We start from the raw sequence: 19,955 nt of genomic DNA, 5'->3' as shown, positions 1-19,955 counted from the left end.
TGGTTTGATGGATTTCATTCTAAATGGATGACCTAATCATCTTAGTGTCCAGAACCATGCTTGTGTTAGTGAATATCAGCAGAATGTCGAAGTGTAATATTGTCGGATATGAAAGCATACAGAATTTCACAAATGCTTTGGTAGGATACCAAGTCAATTCCGTATTTTATTGACTGAGAAACCCGTCTGGGATCAACCCTTTGAGGCAACAACACTGCTGGAAACTCAGATTAATGAGTCCGCCCTTCTACCCTTCACTTGAATACCAAGCTTAATTCGCATAGTGGAAGGTTTGGACCTATGACCTAAGTCCCTCAACCTTGCCACTTTAACCAAGCCCTGGAGGCTGTTGAAAGGATAACGAACCAATTCCAAGTAATATATTGACATATCACTATGGATACGAACCAATGTTGTTATACGACTAACTAGTCCAGCGTATTGTAATCTTGCAAGTCTTAGTAAAATTAGAGCCATGTAATGGAGAAGGATATTTAGTTATCTCTATGAACAAATGACCTAAGCGAACCTTTATATTCCGTGACTGACTAAGTGAGAAGAAAACTATTCAGGAAAGCAAATATATCTGCGTGCGCGCGCGCATTCCTCCTGAGGCAGAGCGACAGCGGCAATGTGACGAAATGAGCAAACATAGCCCTGTACAATTAATAGAAAAAGAATTATCCTGCAAAAGTCTTTTGTGTTAACTCAAATATCTTATGTGTAAAATTAAAGATCTCTTGTAAAATAGACATAAAACTAAAACTAAATCTATAAAATAATTAGATGATACAGTTGACTACCTTGTCATTTACTAATAAAAAAAGGATGACTATTTACATTTTACTGCTCTTGCATTACGAATATCATACAGCTCAACTCTTGTAGCATAAATACAAAAAGAAGTATCATTTCTAGCGCATGATACAGAAAATCTTGCTAAGATGTTGAATTGGTCCTTCCATATAAGTAATTATCTGCATGCTCTCTATATAAATCAGTTTCCACCAAACCAGTAAATCTGGAGTTGAGCATAGGTACTGGAGGCAACACTTTTTCTTTTTTCCTCACCGAAAAAAGGGTGCAGATGTTGAGATAACTGGCACTTCTGTAGCACTCCTCGAGAGCATTTACCGTAGCCCATGCAGACAGCTGAATAAAAAGGATCAGCTCTCATTTTATGGACTCCTAGAATACGATGGGAATAATGTTTGTATCGATAAGATTAAATCTTGCTTTGGATGCCATGAGAAACCCTTGCACCATGCAGAGCAGCCAGCAAATGTTAGTGTTCAAACTGTTGTCACTGCTAATGAGCCACGCTTATCTGATACTTGTTTATCTGGCTTCCAAAATCCAAGAAGTGCATTCTTGGAGCAATTGAAACTTTTGATTTATGGCTATATTCAAGAAAATTTGCATTTTACTGCAGAAATCCGAGACATTTTCCTTGCAGCTAAATGATCCGGCACAAGTACAGTGGTCTGCTAAATGTGCAGCTTTAATCTGGTGGCATTTTAGGCATACCAGATCCTGAAGATGGTATAGCCTCTCTCTCTGACGCACAATTTGAACAAGAGCATTTTCCATTGCTTCACGATCATAAGGTTGCCCACACTGGGGCACAGCACAACGCCACTCCTGAGAAATCAAAGCTTTGTCTCGACACAGGTCAAGGTCTCTGCAGTCGTTGCAGTAACTGAAAGCAACAGATCATGGAAATTAGAAAGCAACTAATATCCTGGATATTCTAGAGAAGATAAAGCCCAGCAGTGGCAGATAAGTAACACCTATCTCCCCTACATTTAACACCTATCTCCCCTACATTTACCTGCAAATGACATTTGGAAGGGTATATGATACAGAGAGACTACGAAATTCTGCCTCCGGAGCGAATTCCCTCACACGAACAAGTTTTAATAGATTTCTCCTCATGATCTGCATAATAGGAAGCAATAAAAACTAATTAATGGCGAGCTGCAATGAAATGTTAACTAGTGAAAATCCAACTTATCTTTAGCCATTAATAGACTGTCACACGCTAAGTTTTTTTATATATAAAAGCATCGTTCTTTTTGGAGTATACTCAAAAAGATATGAGCGTCGTATAAAATATATTGGATGGAGCATTCCCAATAGAAATTAAGAACCGAGGGGGTGGGGGGGGGGGAAGGGGAGCTAGGTGTTAGCAAAGGGTTGAATTGAATCTCACTCGCCAAAAATTATACTGCAAAAATAGGAAAAAAAATAACTTATTAATTATATTAAATTGTTGAAATCCACATTTCAATAGGCATCACTAGATAATTTAGCTTATGATATGACACGGCGAAGTAATCATATTTATTCAAATCAGAATCTCTAAGTTCTAAGCGCACAACAAATTGGAACTAAAAACATTAGCAGAACATACTGGTTTATTGAGAAGGAAATATGACGTACTATTACAATGAAGGATGTTAAAAAAGGGACCTCGAGCCTAACTCAACCCGAAAAGCTAAATTTTGTGGTGAAGATTGCCCAAGATCATATAAGGAGACCAATTACCCATCCCACAACCAATGTGGGATTTCTAACCACCCCCCTCCCCCCCAACCTCCCAAGGGTGGATATTTGGAGCGTGAACAATAAAACATGGCAGCGCAACATCAAGTAAACCAAGAACTGGGACAGCTTTGATACCATGTTAAGAAATGGATTGGGCCTAACTCAACCACAAAATCTAGCTCTGAGGTGTAGATTACCCAAATCATATGTGGAGACCAATTACTCATCCCACATCCCAGGTGTCCAGTCCTGGGCATGCATACTTGGTCTCCTTAATTTGGTTTGGCGAAATCCTCACCTCAAGACCTAGTATTTGGAGTTGAGTTAGGCCTAAGATTCATTTCTTAGCAAAGGAGAAACTAGAAAAAGCCTTCAGACAGATGCATGATGCAGAACAAAAATCATTTCTATGAGTTATAGTCTATGAAATCACAGGTAAATGAGAAAGGTCCTTCGCATTTACAAACCTTTTCATTTTGGGAGCAAGAGAAGAAAAAGGACCAAAAAGGAAAAGAAGGCAATAAGCACATAACACCAGAACATAGGACCATTGAGAGTTTTGCATTGTTGCCAAAAGAGCATAACACGGACTATTTTGCAGCTTTGTCACGATAGCAATGCATAGGTGCTAACAAGCCTAAATAACAAGCATTGAGAAGCAGAACACATTAACTAACAGCCAAGGAGGCTGGATATACAAGACACAGGGCAGTCGTTTTGGCACATAATAAATAGGTATTACTAATGCATATTTCGTTAGTTAGTAAGAAAAGGGACTATTGAAAAGCGTTTAATACCAGAACTTCATGCTGCACATTCTGGTCAAGGGCCAAAACTGCACAGACATGCTTAATGAACTCTAAGGCTGGATCTCCCTTCTGGACGTGGCTATAAGATTGTGGGTTTGCATCTGATGTCTCCTGGGTCTTCTGAGAGTTGTTCATCACTTTCATTTGAAGATTTGGGTCACAAACAATTTTCAGAAGTTTGTCAGTGAAGTAAGTTCGGATCTGCAGGCAGAATTTTCTAAAGTTAAGCTCTCACATGTTAACGAACCCAGCACAAAATTGACAATGACGAGGGATGCCTATGAATGATTCATAGAAGATACCTTCTTTTTTAGATCATCTGCCATTTGCAAATCAAATGTTTCAGCAAGTGCCGCAGGGATTGATGGTGTGCAAAAATCACCATCACTAGTAGATGCTCGATGTGTAGCTTGTTCTTGTGCATATTTCCATGGAACATACATAAACTCCGAAACAATCAAAATGAAGTGATCCTGCATGAAAGATCAGCACCGATTAATAAGGTAGAACACCTTAACAAGGAGACTGGGGATCAACTGTGTTTTGTTGCAATATGGTGCGACCAAGTTAACTTGCACTTTTAATATTGGTGGGTCCACTTGTATCTTGTTGCACCTTCATATAATAAAAGCAATGTTCCTGTCTAGTTTCTAGCTGGGGGAAATACCTGAGTTGCCTTCGGTAAATTTTCTGCAATGTTCCAGCTTGACACAATGTCGACTTGAGGTTCACCACACACACTTTCTTCACCTGGTTCTGAGTTAGCTTCTAAAGGCCCATCACTAAGTCTAGCTTGAATTCCGCCATAATTGTACTATCATAAAAGGAAAGTTGTAAGACGGAAATTAAATAAATGAGGATAGAAAGAACATCTCAGAATAATGGAATACTCCATGAGGCAAGATATCCAATTTTTTTCAATATTATTTACAAATGGATTCTACCTACCGATTTGATGCATTTGCAATTTCATTTAGATTAACTTAGGCCATCATATCTAACATTCATTTGGGTTGAAAAGATAATACTCCGTCCCAATTTATGTGGCACCCTTTGACTTGGCACAAAGTTTAAGAAAGAAAGGTTGACTTTTGAAATGTGTGGTCTAAAACAAATCTTAGACAATTGTGTGGCTATAAATCATTTCATTAAAGTTAAAAGGGGAATTTTAAAGTTAAATTGTTTCTAATTATAGAAAGGTGACATTCTTTTTGGGACAAACTAAAAAGGAAATGGTGCCACAAAAATTGGGACAGAGGGAGTACAAGTTATTTCCCAGCACAAAGAAGGCTGGCTAGGGCAAACTACTGCAAGAGATATCTAGTGAGCAACAAATTCATCAACGCGAATTCAAAAGCAGGGAGTCAAGGAAATTAATGATTCGAAGAAAAATGTGACAACAACTAGTATACAGCTAGAGACTCAGAACATGATCGTCTCCTATCTAAAATTCTCAATGCATGTATCAGCATTGACTTATACACAACAAAAGGATAAGGAAAAGACAGAACAGAAAGCTAGAATGTTAATAACAAAAACAAATAAAGCCAACTGCCACAGCTAACCTGATCCATGAAAAGCAATGAGTGCCAGAACTGCAAGGGCTCAAGTTCAATCCACTCAAATAATTCTCTGCAGATACATAAGAGTAAGGGAAGACATCCAAAAATAACTAAATCTGTTGAGGAAAAAAAAAAAAAAACTTCAGATTCAAGAGATCGACCTTGTTTGTACATTTTTAATAACACTATCACAGTAGGCTTTGGCTGCAGATACATCTGACTTCCCAGTGTCAATGATAATTTTTGAGAAGCTGGCAAACACAATAGCAGCACCCAATTTTCGGAGTTCAGCCACAAGCAACGCAAACATCTTTTGCATAACCTGCCAATTATGAAAATATTAAAGCACCAGTTTTGATGAGTGCAAAAAGAAATGGAAACCACGTGTGAATGAATTATCATGCTGGGACACATTCCAGAGAAATAGATGTCTTCAATGTCTTATGTTTCAATAAAGTATTTGTTTAGGAGTTGGAGAAGGACTGTCACAGTACTAATAACAACAAGGCACATCATGCATCTAGACTGCCAATAGAACTCATTATGTCCTTTTCAGACAACCCAGAAGTTTGTTATTCAAGAAATTACCTTGTGAAGCATATTGTGAAGAGCTGGGTCATGCAGTCTAGATCGCGGGCTGCAAAAGTTAGAAGGACAATGTAGCATTAGCTATCAAATATAATTGTGAACAAATGTGAAAGAAGCAAGCAAACCTGCAGAGCCATCGGTACAAATGTTGCAGCATTGCATCAGCAAATATGTTTCCTGATGTTACTGCATCTGTAAGGCACCTCTGAATCAAATGCTTGAGTACACGAAATGCAGGTGCACAGGAGGTCGTTGCATCAGAGTAGTACTGTTCATTAGTAAAACTCGTCATAGGGTCCTGGTCCAGTCCAAACAGAGTGCCTCCTTCCATTTCATTTACTTGGTTGCTTTTCAGTAGAGCGTCGACAGCCAGATGATGAATCTAATCACAGAATCAGAAATAAGAAGATTTTTTAAGTAAAAATTTTAATAGTATTACCTGTGTATTGGGAACTTTATACCAGACATACATAGGAAAGAAGCAACTGAAAGAAAATTGATGGAAATTTAGACCTTCAGCTCAACAGTGACTTTTCTATATGCACCCGGGTAAGTAAGAACCGGTTGATTGACCTGCTTTCATAAAACACAAGATTGCTTAAAATGTGAGCAAGGAAAATGTCAGAAGGATAAAATTTCTCTTGAATAATCAGTAAGAGAAATAAAGAAAGCAGATACTATTATAAAAGAAGTTGATATGTTAAATTTGACCTCATCCATAAACGATGATACTTCATCATTTATGCCCCCCAAGTCAGGGATGCCATTATCAGATATCCACAAGACCTGTGAGAATCAAAGATTTATATGATCATGTAAGGATATCTAAAAAATGCATTTATGATGCACAGAAAAAAAATTAAGTTGGCAGAGAGTTACAACAAATATTCTTGCTTGCAAAAGTGCAAGATGAGAGAAACATAGGAAACAAAAAAAATTAAAAAGCCACTTATGAAGGTGAATATATGAGCACTCTATACCATCAGAAAGATTAAACCTGTCATCAAGTAAAGAAGTACAGTTCAATATGAATGAGATAACCTGTTGCTGATCACGAAGTGCTCTAGAAAAGAAGATATCTGCTGTATGCATGAGCCAATCAACATCAAAATTCCCCATGGGAACCTACAAATGAGGCAATTGGAAACTTTAACATTCAGAACTTTCTTTGATTATGCTATACTGGAGAGGAGAGAGTAATAAAGAAATTACATGGGCATATCTTGAGAGAGTGATCCTTTCATTTAGCCACTGGGAGGATGTCACACACCGCTGCATTCCAATCTTTGCTGCTACATTTTGCCAGCCTAGTGCCTGAAAAGGAGAAATTTTTCTTTGTTTCATTGAGTTATACATAACGATAAGATACACAAACCAATTGCTCCTTAATCCGGTACTATCATCAATTGTTGGACCTGATATTGGCTATCCCGAACATTACAAGGGATACTGATGCAAGGAAAATCATGCAAAGCTCGTACGCCAGACTTCAGTAAATGGGCATTAGGGCACTCAATCATGGCTACTGCAGGTCCATGATTCCTGTATGTCAACAAACAGATTTATATGAGACACTTACCAAATGATATGGGGCTAAATATGTAAGAAAAATGTTCTGGAAAAAGCTGAATCTTTCCTGATAGCTCGAGTTCAATATTTACAACAACAACAACAACAACAACAACCCGGTGAAATCCCACAACGTTGGGTGCAGGGAGGAGTAGAGTGTCTGAGACCTTACTCCTACCAAGGTAGGACGGCTGTTTCCGAAAGACCCTCGGCTCAATAGAAAGCATAAAAAGAGGTCAAATAAGGCCAAGAAATTCAAAGCGATATGTTTCTGTTTCAAGATAGGAAAACACAAACAGAAACATAAATTTGATAACTCCAAAATATGTCTTATCAGTCTTGAGATTCCCCCAACATCCAAAATTGTATAGCATGTTACAAGCAAACAACCTCTCTCTCTCTCTCTCTCGGTGTAGGATGTGTCTGTGTGTGGACGGCCTGGATGTTTAACTTGTCATCACACATGCAATCACGATGGTCTATTCTTATTGATGCTGCTCAAGTTCATAACCATGTCTACCAATGAAGAATTGGGTGATACTATAATGCTTGTATTAGCCAAAAACAGGTTGATCAAATTCAATATGTTCAAAATTCAAGGAGAAATAATTCATTCCTCCCAGTTAAGTAGCTTAGAAGTTAAGAGTATCACATATTGGTTGAGGAAATGGATTGTTGTCTCTTTATATGGTTTAAGGTAATCCTCACCTTTGAACTAGCTTTTGTTCTTGTGTTTGGCCAACAATCCATTTTCTTAACATGCTCCGAGGAGACTCGGAGCACTTCCCAGTGGAGATGGTGTTGCACCAGGGATCAGCTCTTAGCCCATTTTTATTTGCTCTAGTGATGGATTGTCTGACACGGCGAATTCAAGGTGAGGTGCCATGGTGTATGTTATTTGCGGATGACATAGTCTTGATCGACGAGACACGCGGCGGGTGAACGGCTAAGGCTTTGGAGGTTTGAAGACAAACTGCGGGTCTAAAGGGTTCGAAGTTGAGTAGGACCAAGAGAGGAGTACATGGAGTGCGAGTTCAATGACGTGACACGCGGGCACAGCGTGGAAGTGAGGCTTGGTACCCGAGGCCGTCGAAGAAAAGAAGTTTCAAATATCTTGGGTCTATTATACAAGAAAATGGGGATATTGACGATGATGTCTCACGTCGTATTGGCGCGAGTGGATGGTACGAGAGGCTTGCTTCGGGAGTGTTGTGTGATAAGAAAAGCCACTCCAAAACTTAAAGGCAAGTTCTACAAAGTGGTTGTGAGACCGACCTTGTTGTACGGGGCAGAGTGTTGGGCAGTCAAGAGCTCTCACGTCCAAAAGATGAAAGTTGCGAAAATGAGAATGTTGCGATGGATGTGTGGGCACACCATGCGAGATAAGATTAGGAATGAAGATATCCGGGATAAGGTTGGAGTAAACGTCGAGTGGAGGACAAGATGAGGGAAGCGAGGCGAGATGGTTTGGGCATGTGAGGAGGAGAGGCACAGATTCCCCAGTGCGGAGGTGTGAGAGGTTAGCTATGGATGGTTTCAGAAGAGGTAGGGGTAGGCCGAAAAAGTATTAGGGAAGGTCTTTGCGACAGGACATGCGCGAGGTTCGGCTTGAGGGGACATGACCTTAGATAGAAGGTTTTGGAGGACTCGAATTAGGGTAGAAGGCTAGTAGGTAGTGGCCCCACATTTCGATCTATAGTCTATTGTCCTTTGTTTCTTGCTACTATATGTTGTTTTAACTTGTACTTTGATTATCTTATTTATTTGTGGTAGCCATCGCTCCTTTTTTTCGATTTTTTTTTGACTTATTCGCTTTCTTTAGTTTCGTTTGCATTTTTGCTTTGTTGCTTGTGCTATCTAACCTTTCTCGTTATGTTTTCTCTTAAGCCGAGGGTCTTTTGGAAACAACCTCCCTATCTTCCGAGATAGGGGTATGGTCTGCGTACACTTTACCCTCCCCAGACCCCACATTGTGGGATTTCACTGGGTATGTTGTTGTTGTTATCAAAGCCACACCCATCCCTATTCAAGGTTGACCCAATGTGCTTCCCCAATATTATCTTATTCACACTTTAGATGTCTAGTCCTGCGCGTACGGGATGTGTTACAGTATCCCACATTAGTTGAGAAAAGGGCTGGTTGTCACCTTATACGGTTTTGGCAATCCTCACCCTAGCTAACTCTTGGAGTCAACAAAGGCCCACCGTCCATTTTCTTACCAAAAAAAACTATTGTGCGTCAACATTTCCTGGCATATAAATAGTGTGAGATATGGTTCAACATATGTACCAGCAAGCCACTAAGGATTCGAGATGGATGATCCTACAGAATGTTGTTTAGGCTAAAGAAATTGTATACTATCAGCCTCCAGACTAAAAAGGTAAGAAATAAATTTCAAACTATATGATTGACAAGAGGGCATACTAAGAACAAATAGAATGATGAGGATTAAGATAATGGAAAATAACCTATGCTCATTAATTGCTCTCTGTAGAATCCTCTCAGCGTCCTTGATGTACCCGACGTAATCCACCTAAACAAGAGCCAAAATATAAGAGGATGAGAATGAGATCAAAGCCAAAACATTATTTAAGTGAATGCTATTTTGAGGACACAACGACCTTACCTTGAAACTAATGCCTTCCTTTTGTGTGATAGGCTGCCCAGACAATGTCTGGGAAGCTTCATAAAAATGTCTTTCAAGAATGTGTGGTGATAATTCCTTGTTTTGAAATGGATTAACAACCACAACATGTACCACCTTGGACGCAGGAAAATGTCCTACGTAAATAGCTCGTCCATCGGACACGCTGAAATGTAATTCAGATATCACATATTAAGTCTTAATAACTTGCAAAATCTGTAATGTGAACCTAAACAGTTGTGTGACTAAATCCAGAAGAAGCAAAATTGGCTGCGAAAATCGACGCCCAATTACACAAGCAACATGCCTGCAATTGAAGTTAAACAATTATTATCGTTCTAACAAACTACTTGATCAATGCTAGTGATGACCGATATGTTTGCTTACACCTATGGAAAAATTCAAGAATTGGTTATTCAAAGTAAAATGTTAAGGCTCTGATTTGGTTGCACTTGGATTAGAAAACCACTGGTTTTTGGTTTAGTTTTGGTAGAATAAGGGTCCTTTTTGGACCAAAAATGTAAAACGTGTCTGTTTGAATTTAGTTTTGCTTCAATTTTTGGTTGGTTCTGGGAGGACATTCTGGAAGAATTGGTTTTGTTTTCTTTTTTCTAAAAGCAAACGTGAGTGTTTGGATTTGGTTTTCATTGAACTAATTTCCAGTTTGTGTAGAGAGAATTGGTATTGGGCTGTCTTTTTGGAAAATTGCCACTAAAACCTTAAACATCATAGAGACTTCCAACGTAGTAATTCCCTGGCACCACTTAGTGTCAGTTCTGTTTTTAATAGATTTACTAGTTTACCAGTTCCAAAAAAACATATTAGAGACTTAATAGTACCAGTTTCAAAAAAAAAAAAAAAAAAAAAAAAAAAAACATATTAGAGACTTTCATGTAAGTGAAATTAATTAAAACCCGCTGAACATCTTTTGTATTCTACCAAATGTAGTTTAGAATAAAAGATCAAATTAAGGGAAATAATCAAAATTTGTCAGCCGAAACAGAGGCAAAAGTTCAATATTGAAAACTGAAAGCAGTGCCCAACAGACAGCCTAATGGATCAGGTAGTTTCAAAAAAAACACCCCTATATTTAAGAACACTTTGTCAATCAACTCAGTAAGAAAATAAGGGGCTACTAAGAGCATGTTTGTAAGACTATTTCCACTTATTGGTGATCTAGATCTGAATCATTCTGATTTAAGCCCATTAAGTGTAGTTTTTTGTTTTACAACTAGTTATTTGCTGTGCATAAATCTGGTTCATCAGATTTTTTATGGCCCAAAAAGATTCTTGGGTAGATGACCTTTCACCACCACTTCCACTCCCAACAAACAGCCACCATTGCTGATGTCATTATCAATCTCTCCTCTTCTTGTCTATACTCCTACTTTCCCTTCCTCATCTGTTCTCCTATAAATACCACCAACTGCCACAAACAGGTGGGAATAGAAGGAGTGGTACACAGCCATAGATCATCTAAAAAAGAGAGTTGCATAGAAGAAGAAAGGAAGATCCAAAAAGTAGCTGGAAGAAGCATATTTTCTGAGTTTCGACTTTGCTACTCCTTTTTGATTGTATGCCTTTCAGCATCATGTGAAAGTTGTAATATTCTATAAACATTGAGATTTATTTAATCAAATATTAAGCCTCATGTCCCTTCAATTTCTGATGCTTTTGTCGTGATTAATATGTCTTGCAATTGAAACTGATTTGCATTTTATAGAGAACAGATATAATAGAAACAAGGTTAGTTTAAAATAAGATTTTCTCAAACATTTTGTTGACAGAATATTCAATTACAATTTTATTTAAATTTTATATTTATTAACCCTTTTTTTTAAACTGGTAACTGTTATATTTATTAACTTTTAAATATGAAAAATTAGACACATTCAGATGCTGAGAAATCAAAGGTCTTACTTATCAAACATTGAAACTTTGAGATAATAGCTTAATAATTAGATATGTATTCCGATTCAAATATCTTAATCTTAAAACGGAAACAGCCCCTAAGATGCCATGAATTTGAGGAGTTGTAGCACAAGGATTCCTCTTTTTTTCAGCAGGAGAAAAGCATAGGCTACCCCGTTACATTTAACTCCTAGCAATGAGGTAGGTGCCACCTAGCCAAAGGACAACGATAAATGGAAAAAGGCATGTACATAATTGCATCCCCGGACCCAAAAGGCATCTCTGATAGATTAGCAAAGAAGACAAAAATAAGGTCAACAATTAGAATGTGTTGCACCAAATGAAATATCAAATCCCACTAGGATGAGCAATATTCAGAGAAAACTAAATGAACAAACACAGGACGCGACAAAATTACAATAACACAGATTAAACACAATTCCACTACCTCTGCACCAAAGACAGAGCAATTCAACTCTATTTTCAAGCTTGAAGTTGAAATTCCCATCCCCTAATATCCAATATGATCTGACTAAGAAATGGGAATAATCAATCGAAGAAATGAGCCAAACAGCTAACCCGTAAGCAATATCCAAGTCATTTACATAGAAGTGAGCAGAGTAAGGCAAGAAATTTGGATACCAACTAGATTTACATAAGAAAAATTAGGTCATCAATGGTTTGGAACTTCCAAGCTATTTTTAGAGTATTACCAAGCACTTCAAACTTTGCTTGCTGTAATTCTTAGACGGAACCAGGGTTGGCAAGTGAATGGGATTTAACTGGTAATTGATGGGTAATCATGTCTATAGAGTACCCAACAGTCGACCACAGGTCATGTTAGTGTAAGTTTGAGAGTTATAGGACTACTTCAGAATTTGGGATTTGGAACCTGGCCACTTTAACTATCAGAAGATAGAGGATCTTTTAATACATGGGGAGAATCTTTCATAGTCAAGTAAGAATATATTCAAATATTTGTTTGATGAAACAAAACTGTTATATGTATCCTCCTAATACAGTGTCACTGACCAACATGTTTCCTATATAGGACAAGCATTTACCATGCATGTTGAACTAAACATAATATATCATGATGTTGTTGTTGGACTACACTGTGTATTTTGTTGTTGAACTAAACATAATATATCATGATTCATCATCAACAACAACAACATACTCAGTATAATCCCACAAGTGGGGTCTGGGTACGCAGACCTTACCCCTACCTTGATGGGGTAGGAATGCTGTTTCCGATACCCTTGGCTCAAAGAAAAGAAGAATTCAAAGCAGGGTTGCAAGAATATATCATGATTCATCATAGAACATAAAATATCAAACTTGAAATGGAAAATCTAGCTGTAACTTTTAGCAGGTATATACTAGAATCAAAGGGGTCCGAACTTACCTATGATATATGTAGAAGAAAGCTATTGACTGATCCAAATACGGGCACTCAGTTGTTGTCTTCATATGCAGCTCATTCAAACTCCAACCATCTTGTGGATTCCTTTTCTTAGCTGCTTTATCAACTTTACAAACACAACCCGTCTGGAGAATAGCACTGAACTCTAATGGAACCTTTGTTTCATATATTCCCTGATCAAATAATCTCGTAAGCCATATTGCAGCAGTTATAGACAGATGTCCAACATTTAACCAGACGAGTATCGAGTAAGAGTTAAAGAGATATATTCTTTTTCAGTAAAAATATGAGATCACAATCATGCAACCCAGAACTATGAAACATAAAAAAACTAACATACATATATCTTGCTGAATGACTGGAGCGCATAGGGAAAATATCTATTTTGGTGAACCCCAGCGCATGCTCTATGATTGAAACTGGGAGTAAATCCTCTACACTTTAGGAATTACTTCTCAGGTATTATGATTGCCATTAACAAGGGGAAGATCCACCATTTTATATTGAGAGCATCTTTTGTTCATGAAAAGACTGTCTCTTGTCAGATTCATAAAGTATTGCGCTGCTGTTATTCATGGTCGTCATCTAGTACAAACAACAAAAAAACAGCACACCCAGTGTAATCCCACAAGTGGAGTCTGGGGAGGGTGGTGACTGGTGTGTACACAGCCTTACCCCTACCTTGTGAAGGTAGAGAGGTTGTTTCCAATAGACCCTCGGCTTAAGTAAAGCATATCAAAATCAAGTACAGAAAGGAAATACAGTAGTGGAGAAGCCATGCTAAAAATAAAGGAAAAGAGAACAGTAGTAACAACAAATAGTCCTCATCTAGTACAACAACAGCAACAAATTATGTTCCTCATCTAGTACCAACTTAAAATAATGTTACAAGTAAATATAATTTACATGGAATATTCTCCTCATTTAGAAAAAGGAAATTTGAGAAATAGGAAGAACGGAAGATAAAAGGAAACGTTTTCCATAAAATGTAAAATAATTAAGCTGGTAATGTCATTGTCTTTGAGAAAGAACTTTTTGAGAAAGATTAAGCTGGTAATATCATCCTATCTCAACAGCCAACAGCTAAGCTATTTATTGGTCCTGTGAATGCCGGTGCTCTATTCGGACCAAACACACCATAGATATTCAACTCTAGAAAAGGCTCAGGTAAAGGAAAACTTCATCAAAAAAGAAAGGCTCTGCTAAAGGAAAATGAAACTTGGAAGTTTTCATTCTTTGCTTTGATAAGCTTTCGTTGGCTTTGGTGGGAAAATTTAATGGTTTTGGTCAAAAAATATGAGTTAACAGATTTTTTTTAAAACTGGTAACTGTAATGTGTTAAGTGTTAACAGATCTTTGACTTTCATTTTATTATTACTTTTAACGCATGTCACGAAAATTTTCTAAACTATAATTTTGTTGGATTTTTTTTTTGGTTGTAATTTTGTTGGCATACACTATTCACAAACCAAGTGCAGAGTAACGGAAGACTTTATATCTTTCTTTCTTTTTCTTTTTTTTTTTTTTTTTTTTTTGTGTGTGTGTGTGTTGGGGGGTTGATGAATGTGGAAGACTTTTGATATCATAAATTGATAAATTATGATTTATGCTCTTGAGATCTATGATTTTTTCATATTTAAAACTAATTTTATAGAAATAAAATGGTACGGAGAGAAAAAAAAATGTTGAGACCATATTGTACCAATTTTTAATAAGGGTCATACTGTACCAAAATAACACATATTTGTGACGGTTCGTTTTTTGATAGATAATGCAAGTACTGTAAACCAGCAAAAAGATTGCTGGTGTAAGTATATCCAAAAGGGTAAGTACTTTACAGTGAGTGTAAAGAGCTAAGGAAGGAATGTTGTCTTAGCTTTCATACTTAGCACAGTACTTAATCCGACAAGAAAGTACAAATGCACTTGGATTTAGGAATATTTTCTTAGCTTTCATATTAATATTTTCCCCTTTAAGTTTCTTAATCCATTCTTCAGGTCATGTAATCTGACTGCCTTGCAATTAAACACTTTTTCAGGATATTCAAGAAAAAAAAAAAGTATGAAGTTTCAAGTTTATCGATCTAAAATTTGGCTAAATAACTTCAGTTGGATTTATACCCACACTCTTGTTATTGTCAATTCATTATATTCCATTTTTCAGCACATCCTCTTAATAAAAGAGCAAGACCACTATCAAACAATTATGAAATAAAACTATGTCATACATAACAAAATATCAAGCTACAGATTTCAAGTTTTTGAATATAGAATGGCAAAAGAAACATCATGAATGGAAAATTCTAGAACATCCTAACAGAGAAAAACATGTATGTGCAATTGGACAATTAAAACCATTATTATTAACAGTACACTTATCATACAATTGATTCAATTTCTTTAAAGAAAACAGAAGGGAAACACGTTGACGGATCATATAAAGGAACTTGACGTCAAAAGTAAACTTTTGTTTACATTTGTAATTTCCATTTATGAGTGAAGCACATGCACGCAGGCATGTTCAGGTTTATGAACAATAAAGCAATTTAGGCGAAAGGAATACTGACCTCCACTTCTGGATCAGCAAGGTGAGCTGCTAGCTTCTTGCTCTCTGACTTGAATTGATCCTCATCAATAATGACCTAGGGAAGAATAGAAACTGTGTAGTGACGGAACCTAAAATCTTTGCATCGGACTCATTAAAATACGATCAGAACTTATAATGATCAATGTACCTCAATTAAATTGTAGCTATGGCGTCCGTGAGGAAGAATCTTATTGACACGTCTTCCAGGAAATTCCTCTGTTATAGGAGCTTTGGAGTTGAGATAAAACACTCTGGGGATAGTCACTGAAATTTTGTGCATGCCTCCTTCCACAACTACCCATGCAAAAAATTGGCCATGCTGTGAACTTGGTTCAAGCTGAACTATCTGAAGGAAAGAAGGATTACATAAGCACCAATGGAAGAAATGAATTCAGCAGAATGCTCAATAAAACCATATGAGCAACATCACCTGCCAGTGACTTCGTGTGAGGGCTAATTCATGTCGCTCAAAGTAGGAATTAACCCCAGTTTTACCCTGGCGTTTGCGGTTTACCAGGCTATGAAACAATTCAGTACTGCCATTAACATGGTTTACTGTCCTTGAGGTATCCAACCTAACAAACACCAAGCACATCAGAAGAAGAACAAGCAATGATGCACCACAGAGAGTTCGATCGAAAAAGAAATGTTGAAATATTTGAATTTGAGTATCTGTTGTGCCTGATCTGATATATCTGTGCAAAAGTATTTAAATAGGAGATATTTATTAAAGTCCAAGACAACAATGATGAAAATTATACAGCAATGTGATATTCCCTATTATTTGGATAACGAGGTAGCTGCAGTAGGTGTGACTGGAGAAATATGTGATGATATGAATCATATAGCTAAGAGGTTTCCACCACCCATAAATAGAGGTCATTCTTCCTCAATATTTGCAGAGGTTTCCTCCACACATAAATAGATGTAGTTATTTTGTTATATTTGTACTCTATTCTTATGGTATGTTCTCATGGTACCAAGCACTATCAAGAAATAACAATATTTTCAATTCTCTCTGTAATCTCCAGGGAGTTTGTCAAAATTCTGTTACCTGCTCCTAGTGCCCACCAAATTCTTTACTACTTCCTTTTTGCTTTTGCTGTGACTATTGGATTCTTGTCACTACATCCATTCTAGTAACTATTTTTCTTCTAACTGTGGTGTCGCAGCCAGCTTGCGCACACTGTGACTGACCACAAGGTACCTGCTATCTCCCACCAGCATAGGTATCGGGTAACTCTGTCTACCAAGCCTTGGACAGATGGGATGAAATCACTTGGTGTTTTTGCCTAGTTCTCAACCCACTTCATGGACCACTATGTCACACCCTTGGGTGCCTTTTCTAGTGACTTAATCTCATAACTGTTCACTATTCTGGTTTACTATTCTGAGCACATCCGAGCACTATTCTGGCGAACATTATTCCACTGACATTGTATTTTGGCTTGGCGGTTGCGTCTGCTTTCTATTTCTTCATCTCCATCATATTAGCTATCAGTGGAGGAAACTTCTAAGGGTGGTTCTTTTTTTAAATTCAAAATCACAATCTACCATGTGTCTGCTCTAATACCATGTTAAATTCTGATGGTCACACAATTCAACATTAACTAATAATCATAGTGGGTTACCTCCTGACTACTCCATTGGTTCTCATTCTCAAATAGCAGTACTATTCCATGAAAGTTAAATTCTAATGCCCAATGGGATCTCTTTTTTGGGCTAATCTAGTAACTATAACTATTGGGCACAATATCTCTGCTCCAGCTTGAGGGGGAGTGTTACAGAGTGTTTATAAACTTCACTCTTAGTCATGTACAAAGCCATATTTAGGTTTGATTTGTACGAACCCTTCTTTATTTCCTTCCTCAGTTAGCACATATGTACTGCATTGAAACATTGCTAACCTATTAGAATAATACAGGTTCTTCCCTTTGATTACAATGTAGAAAGTTGTCTTACTTTCTATGCGTGATCTTTATATAGCTATGTTTGTAATAAATACGCTACATTTTAGAAAATTATTCCTTCTTATAGAGATAAGCATACCTTTGGCGTTTCCTTCCCTCGCGAATCTCTTTCCATTTTCTCTTTTTTTGCTGTAGCCATCCATGATAATCCACATTCCTGTCAATATCTTCCACAGCAGCAATTTCTTGCGAAGGTAACATCTTGCATAGACTGCTAGCTTGACCATTTTGCTGTTGACTGTCGACTTGAACACTAGTGTTTACTGGATGTTCTTTGTTGACTCCATGACGATGGACAACAGGCCTTGGACCAAATATAGTCGATTTACCACTCTGGTTAAAGTCTTCCAGGTCTTCAAGATTTTGCTGATTTTTAGAATGTTTACTGGCCACTGCATCATCTCTGTTCACTGAACTGAAGATATCATTTAATTTTCGTTGGCGAAATTTGTCTTCTTTTTCACGAACCTTCTTATGCAGCCAATCAGGATGAACCACCCTTGGGACAGGGTTTGAAACCTGAAAGCTCCAGAATCATGTACTGGAATTTGCAAATTACTGCATCTTAATCCATAAATTTAGACAGCTAACATGTACCTTCTGCATTGCAGCAGGAATTGTGATAATCTTTTGGATTGCTGAACCAAGCCGTTGCTTGTAATAAGACCAATCAATAATGGAGCGTATTCCTACTTCTGATGATATTTTGCACCACTTTTTGACATAGAACCTCATGATCTCTGAAGAGCCAAATGTATAAGCAACTAATGCGCTTTATGTAAGGTAAAAGATAAATAATAGCAAGTTAATGCAAAAACTTACCAGCATTAGTTTCAAATATGGCAACAGGAATAGCACGTTCGCTTACTGGGGTTCCCTGCACAGATAAGACAATTGTAAAATTAACTGCAGAAAGATAGTAGCCAAAATTATGGAAAGTAAGAAACATCTGAGTAGAAAAAATAATTTTATTGGTTAGTTACTCTATCTCTTCAATACCAGTTCACCCTTAATCCGAGAAACAACTGCATGCATCTTGGAACTATCTTTTTAAACAGAAATGATAGGAATGCCTCCAAAAGAAAACAACTGGCCTTCAATAATTTCTTTAGATTTCAGGACAACCAATTATATTAATTTGACCTTCGGTGGCCCTAGTTTTAAGATTTTCTTCCTTTTTCCCTCCAATATTCACATTGGACAAACTTATATCCAGAGAAGAAACATCACCACCTGAGTGACTACCAATGATTTATCTTATGAAAAGAAAATGGGCGAGAATAGTATTAAAACATCTAGTTTGTGAATGATGCACAATAGAGGAGCTCACAAGAAAGTTGAGGAAAGTCTGTAAGCAAGTAAAGTAACAAAATGGCATGTAAATAAGCTCAAGCCATGCATGTTCACAGAGAAATCTACTCTTGTAGCAAGTTATGCTCTTGAAACAACAATGTATGTCAACAATTCACAAAAGTTATATGGGCCAGGTAATTTGGCCCTTAGTAAGGCTTTCAAGGTTATGATAAACCAGTACAGCTTCAGATAACAACAGTTGCAGTAAATGAAGTCTAATCGCTTCATGATGTCAAAGGTAGAAACATGAAAAATTTATAGATCAGTACTGAAAGAAGTAAAAACCGGATATCTCTGTCCAGCCGGAACACTGAGGGCAAGAACTTTTAGGGGTTTTGGAAGGGGCATAGCATAGCATATTTCCTGGCCAAGATGAGGATTAATATTCTCAGAATTGACCACAACTTGTCCAAAAGAACTATTTTGGAAGTTAGAGACATCTTAACAGAACTTCATCCAAATGAGATAAGAATTATGCAGCTAAGAACAAATAACTCCATCTTTGTCAAATAGCATTTTGAAGCAGCCCTTTCTGATTTCCCCTCAGCTTTCGGACCAACTTCTTGGATGTGTCTCCATTTTCCTTCATGATATTATGGTTAAAGTAAAATCCAACACTAAATAAATAGTCATGGAAAAATCTTTATTGAATTGATCAGGAAACACAAGCTGATAACTCTGAATACAGGGGGGAACTAACAAACCAAGCTGCAACAGGTATACCTTTGGCTCACATGCAACAATATATTGACAAAGCAATCCTTTATCTTTGACCATTGCATCCCCCAGAAAATCAGCAAGCCGTTTAGCTGTAGTTACTGCACATGACTTTTGTGCACCATAATCAGCTAGAGACTTGCTCATTGTGCTTGATTCTGATATATACCCAAGCAACTCGCTGTCTGCAATATCTTGGCCTTGATTCTGGAGAAACAGTAGACTTATAACTGCAACTATAATAAATTTTGACAAATGCCACTTTTGATCGCA

The 19,955-nt window shown here is 37.3% G+C and overlaps 1 protein-coding gene across 2 annotated transcripts in view; it reads right to left on the bottom strand.

The window, feature by feature from the left end:
- Positions 1-740: 740 nt before the first annotated feature.
- The window catches only part of LOC132065451 (DNA polymerase epsilon catalytic subunit A-like), a 41,424-nt gene continuing 22,209 nt past the window's right edge, over positions 741-19,955 (bottom strand). For both annotated transcript variants that reach the window (XM_059458856.1, XM_059458857.1), the window contains 24 exons: positions 19,689-19,889; positions 18,435-18,489; positions 18,210-18,352; positions 17,692-18,131; positions 16,073-16,217; positions 15,791-15,988; positions 15,623-15,697; positions 13,039-13,229; positions 9,702-9,885; positions 9,544-9,608; positions 6,922-7,048; positions 6,719-6,820; positions 6,548-6,631; positions 6,218-6,292; positions 6,020-6,079; positions 5,632-5,888; positions 5,507-5,555; positions 5,080-5,240; positions 4,922-4,988; positions 4,024-4,170; positions 3,659-3,829; positions 3,345-3,557; positions 1,832-1,938; positions 741-1,699 (listed from right to left, as the gene is read on the bottom strand). In XM_059458856.1, the coding sequence (XP_059314839.1) occupies positions 1,339-1,699; positions 1,832-1,938; positions 3,345-3,557; positions 3,659-3,829; positions 4,024-4,170; positions 4,922-4,988; positions 5,080-5,240; positions 5,507-5,555; positions 5,632-5,888; positions 6,020-6,079; positions 6,218-6,292; positions 6,548-6,631; positions 6,719-6,820; positions 6,922-7,048; positions 9,544-9,608; positions 9,702-9,885; positions 13,039-13,229; positions 15,623-15,697; positions 15,791-15,988; positions 16,073-16,217; positions 17,692-18,131; positions 18,210-18,352; positions 18,435-18,489; positions 19,689-19,889 (3,678 nt within the window). In that variant the 3' untranslated portion in view covers positions 741-1,338. The remainder of the gene's footprint in view (positions 1,700-1,831; positions 1,939-3,344; positions 3,558-3,658; positions 3,830-4,023; positions 4,171-4,921; positions 4,989-5,079; positions 5,241-5,506; positions 5,556-5,631; positions 5,889-6,019; positions 6,080-6,217; positions 6,293-6,547; positions 6,632-6,718; positions 6,821-6,921; positions 7,049-9,543; positions 9,609-9,701; positions 9,886-13,038; positions 13,230-15,622; positions 15,698-15,790; positions 15,989-16,072; positions 16,218-17,691; positions 18,132-18,209; positions 18,353-18,434; positions 18,490-19,688; positions 19,890-19,955) is intronic.

Source organism: Lycium ferocissimum, chromosome 7 (genome assembly GCF_029784015.1).
Source record: "Lycium ferocissimum isolate CSIRO_LF1 chromosome 7, AGI_CSIRO_Lferr_CH_V1, whole genome shotgun sequence".
NCBI classification, from domain to species: domain Eukaryota; kingdom Viridiplantae; phylum Streptophyta; class Magnoliopsida; order Solanales; family Solanaceae; genus Lycium; species Lycium ferocissimum.
Note: the sequence above shows the minus strand (reverse complement) of the source record. Positions and strands in the feature narration are given on the sequence as shown.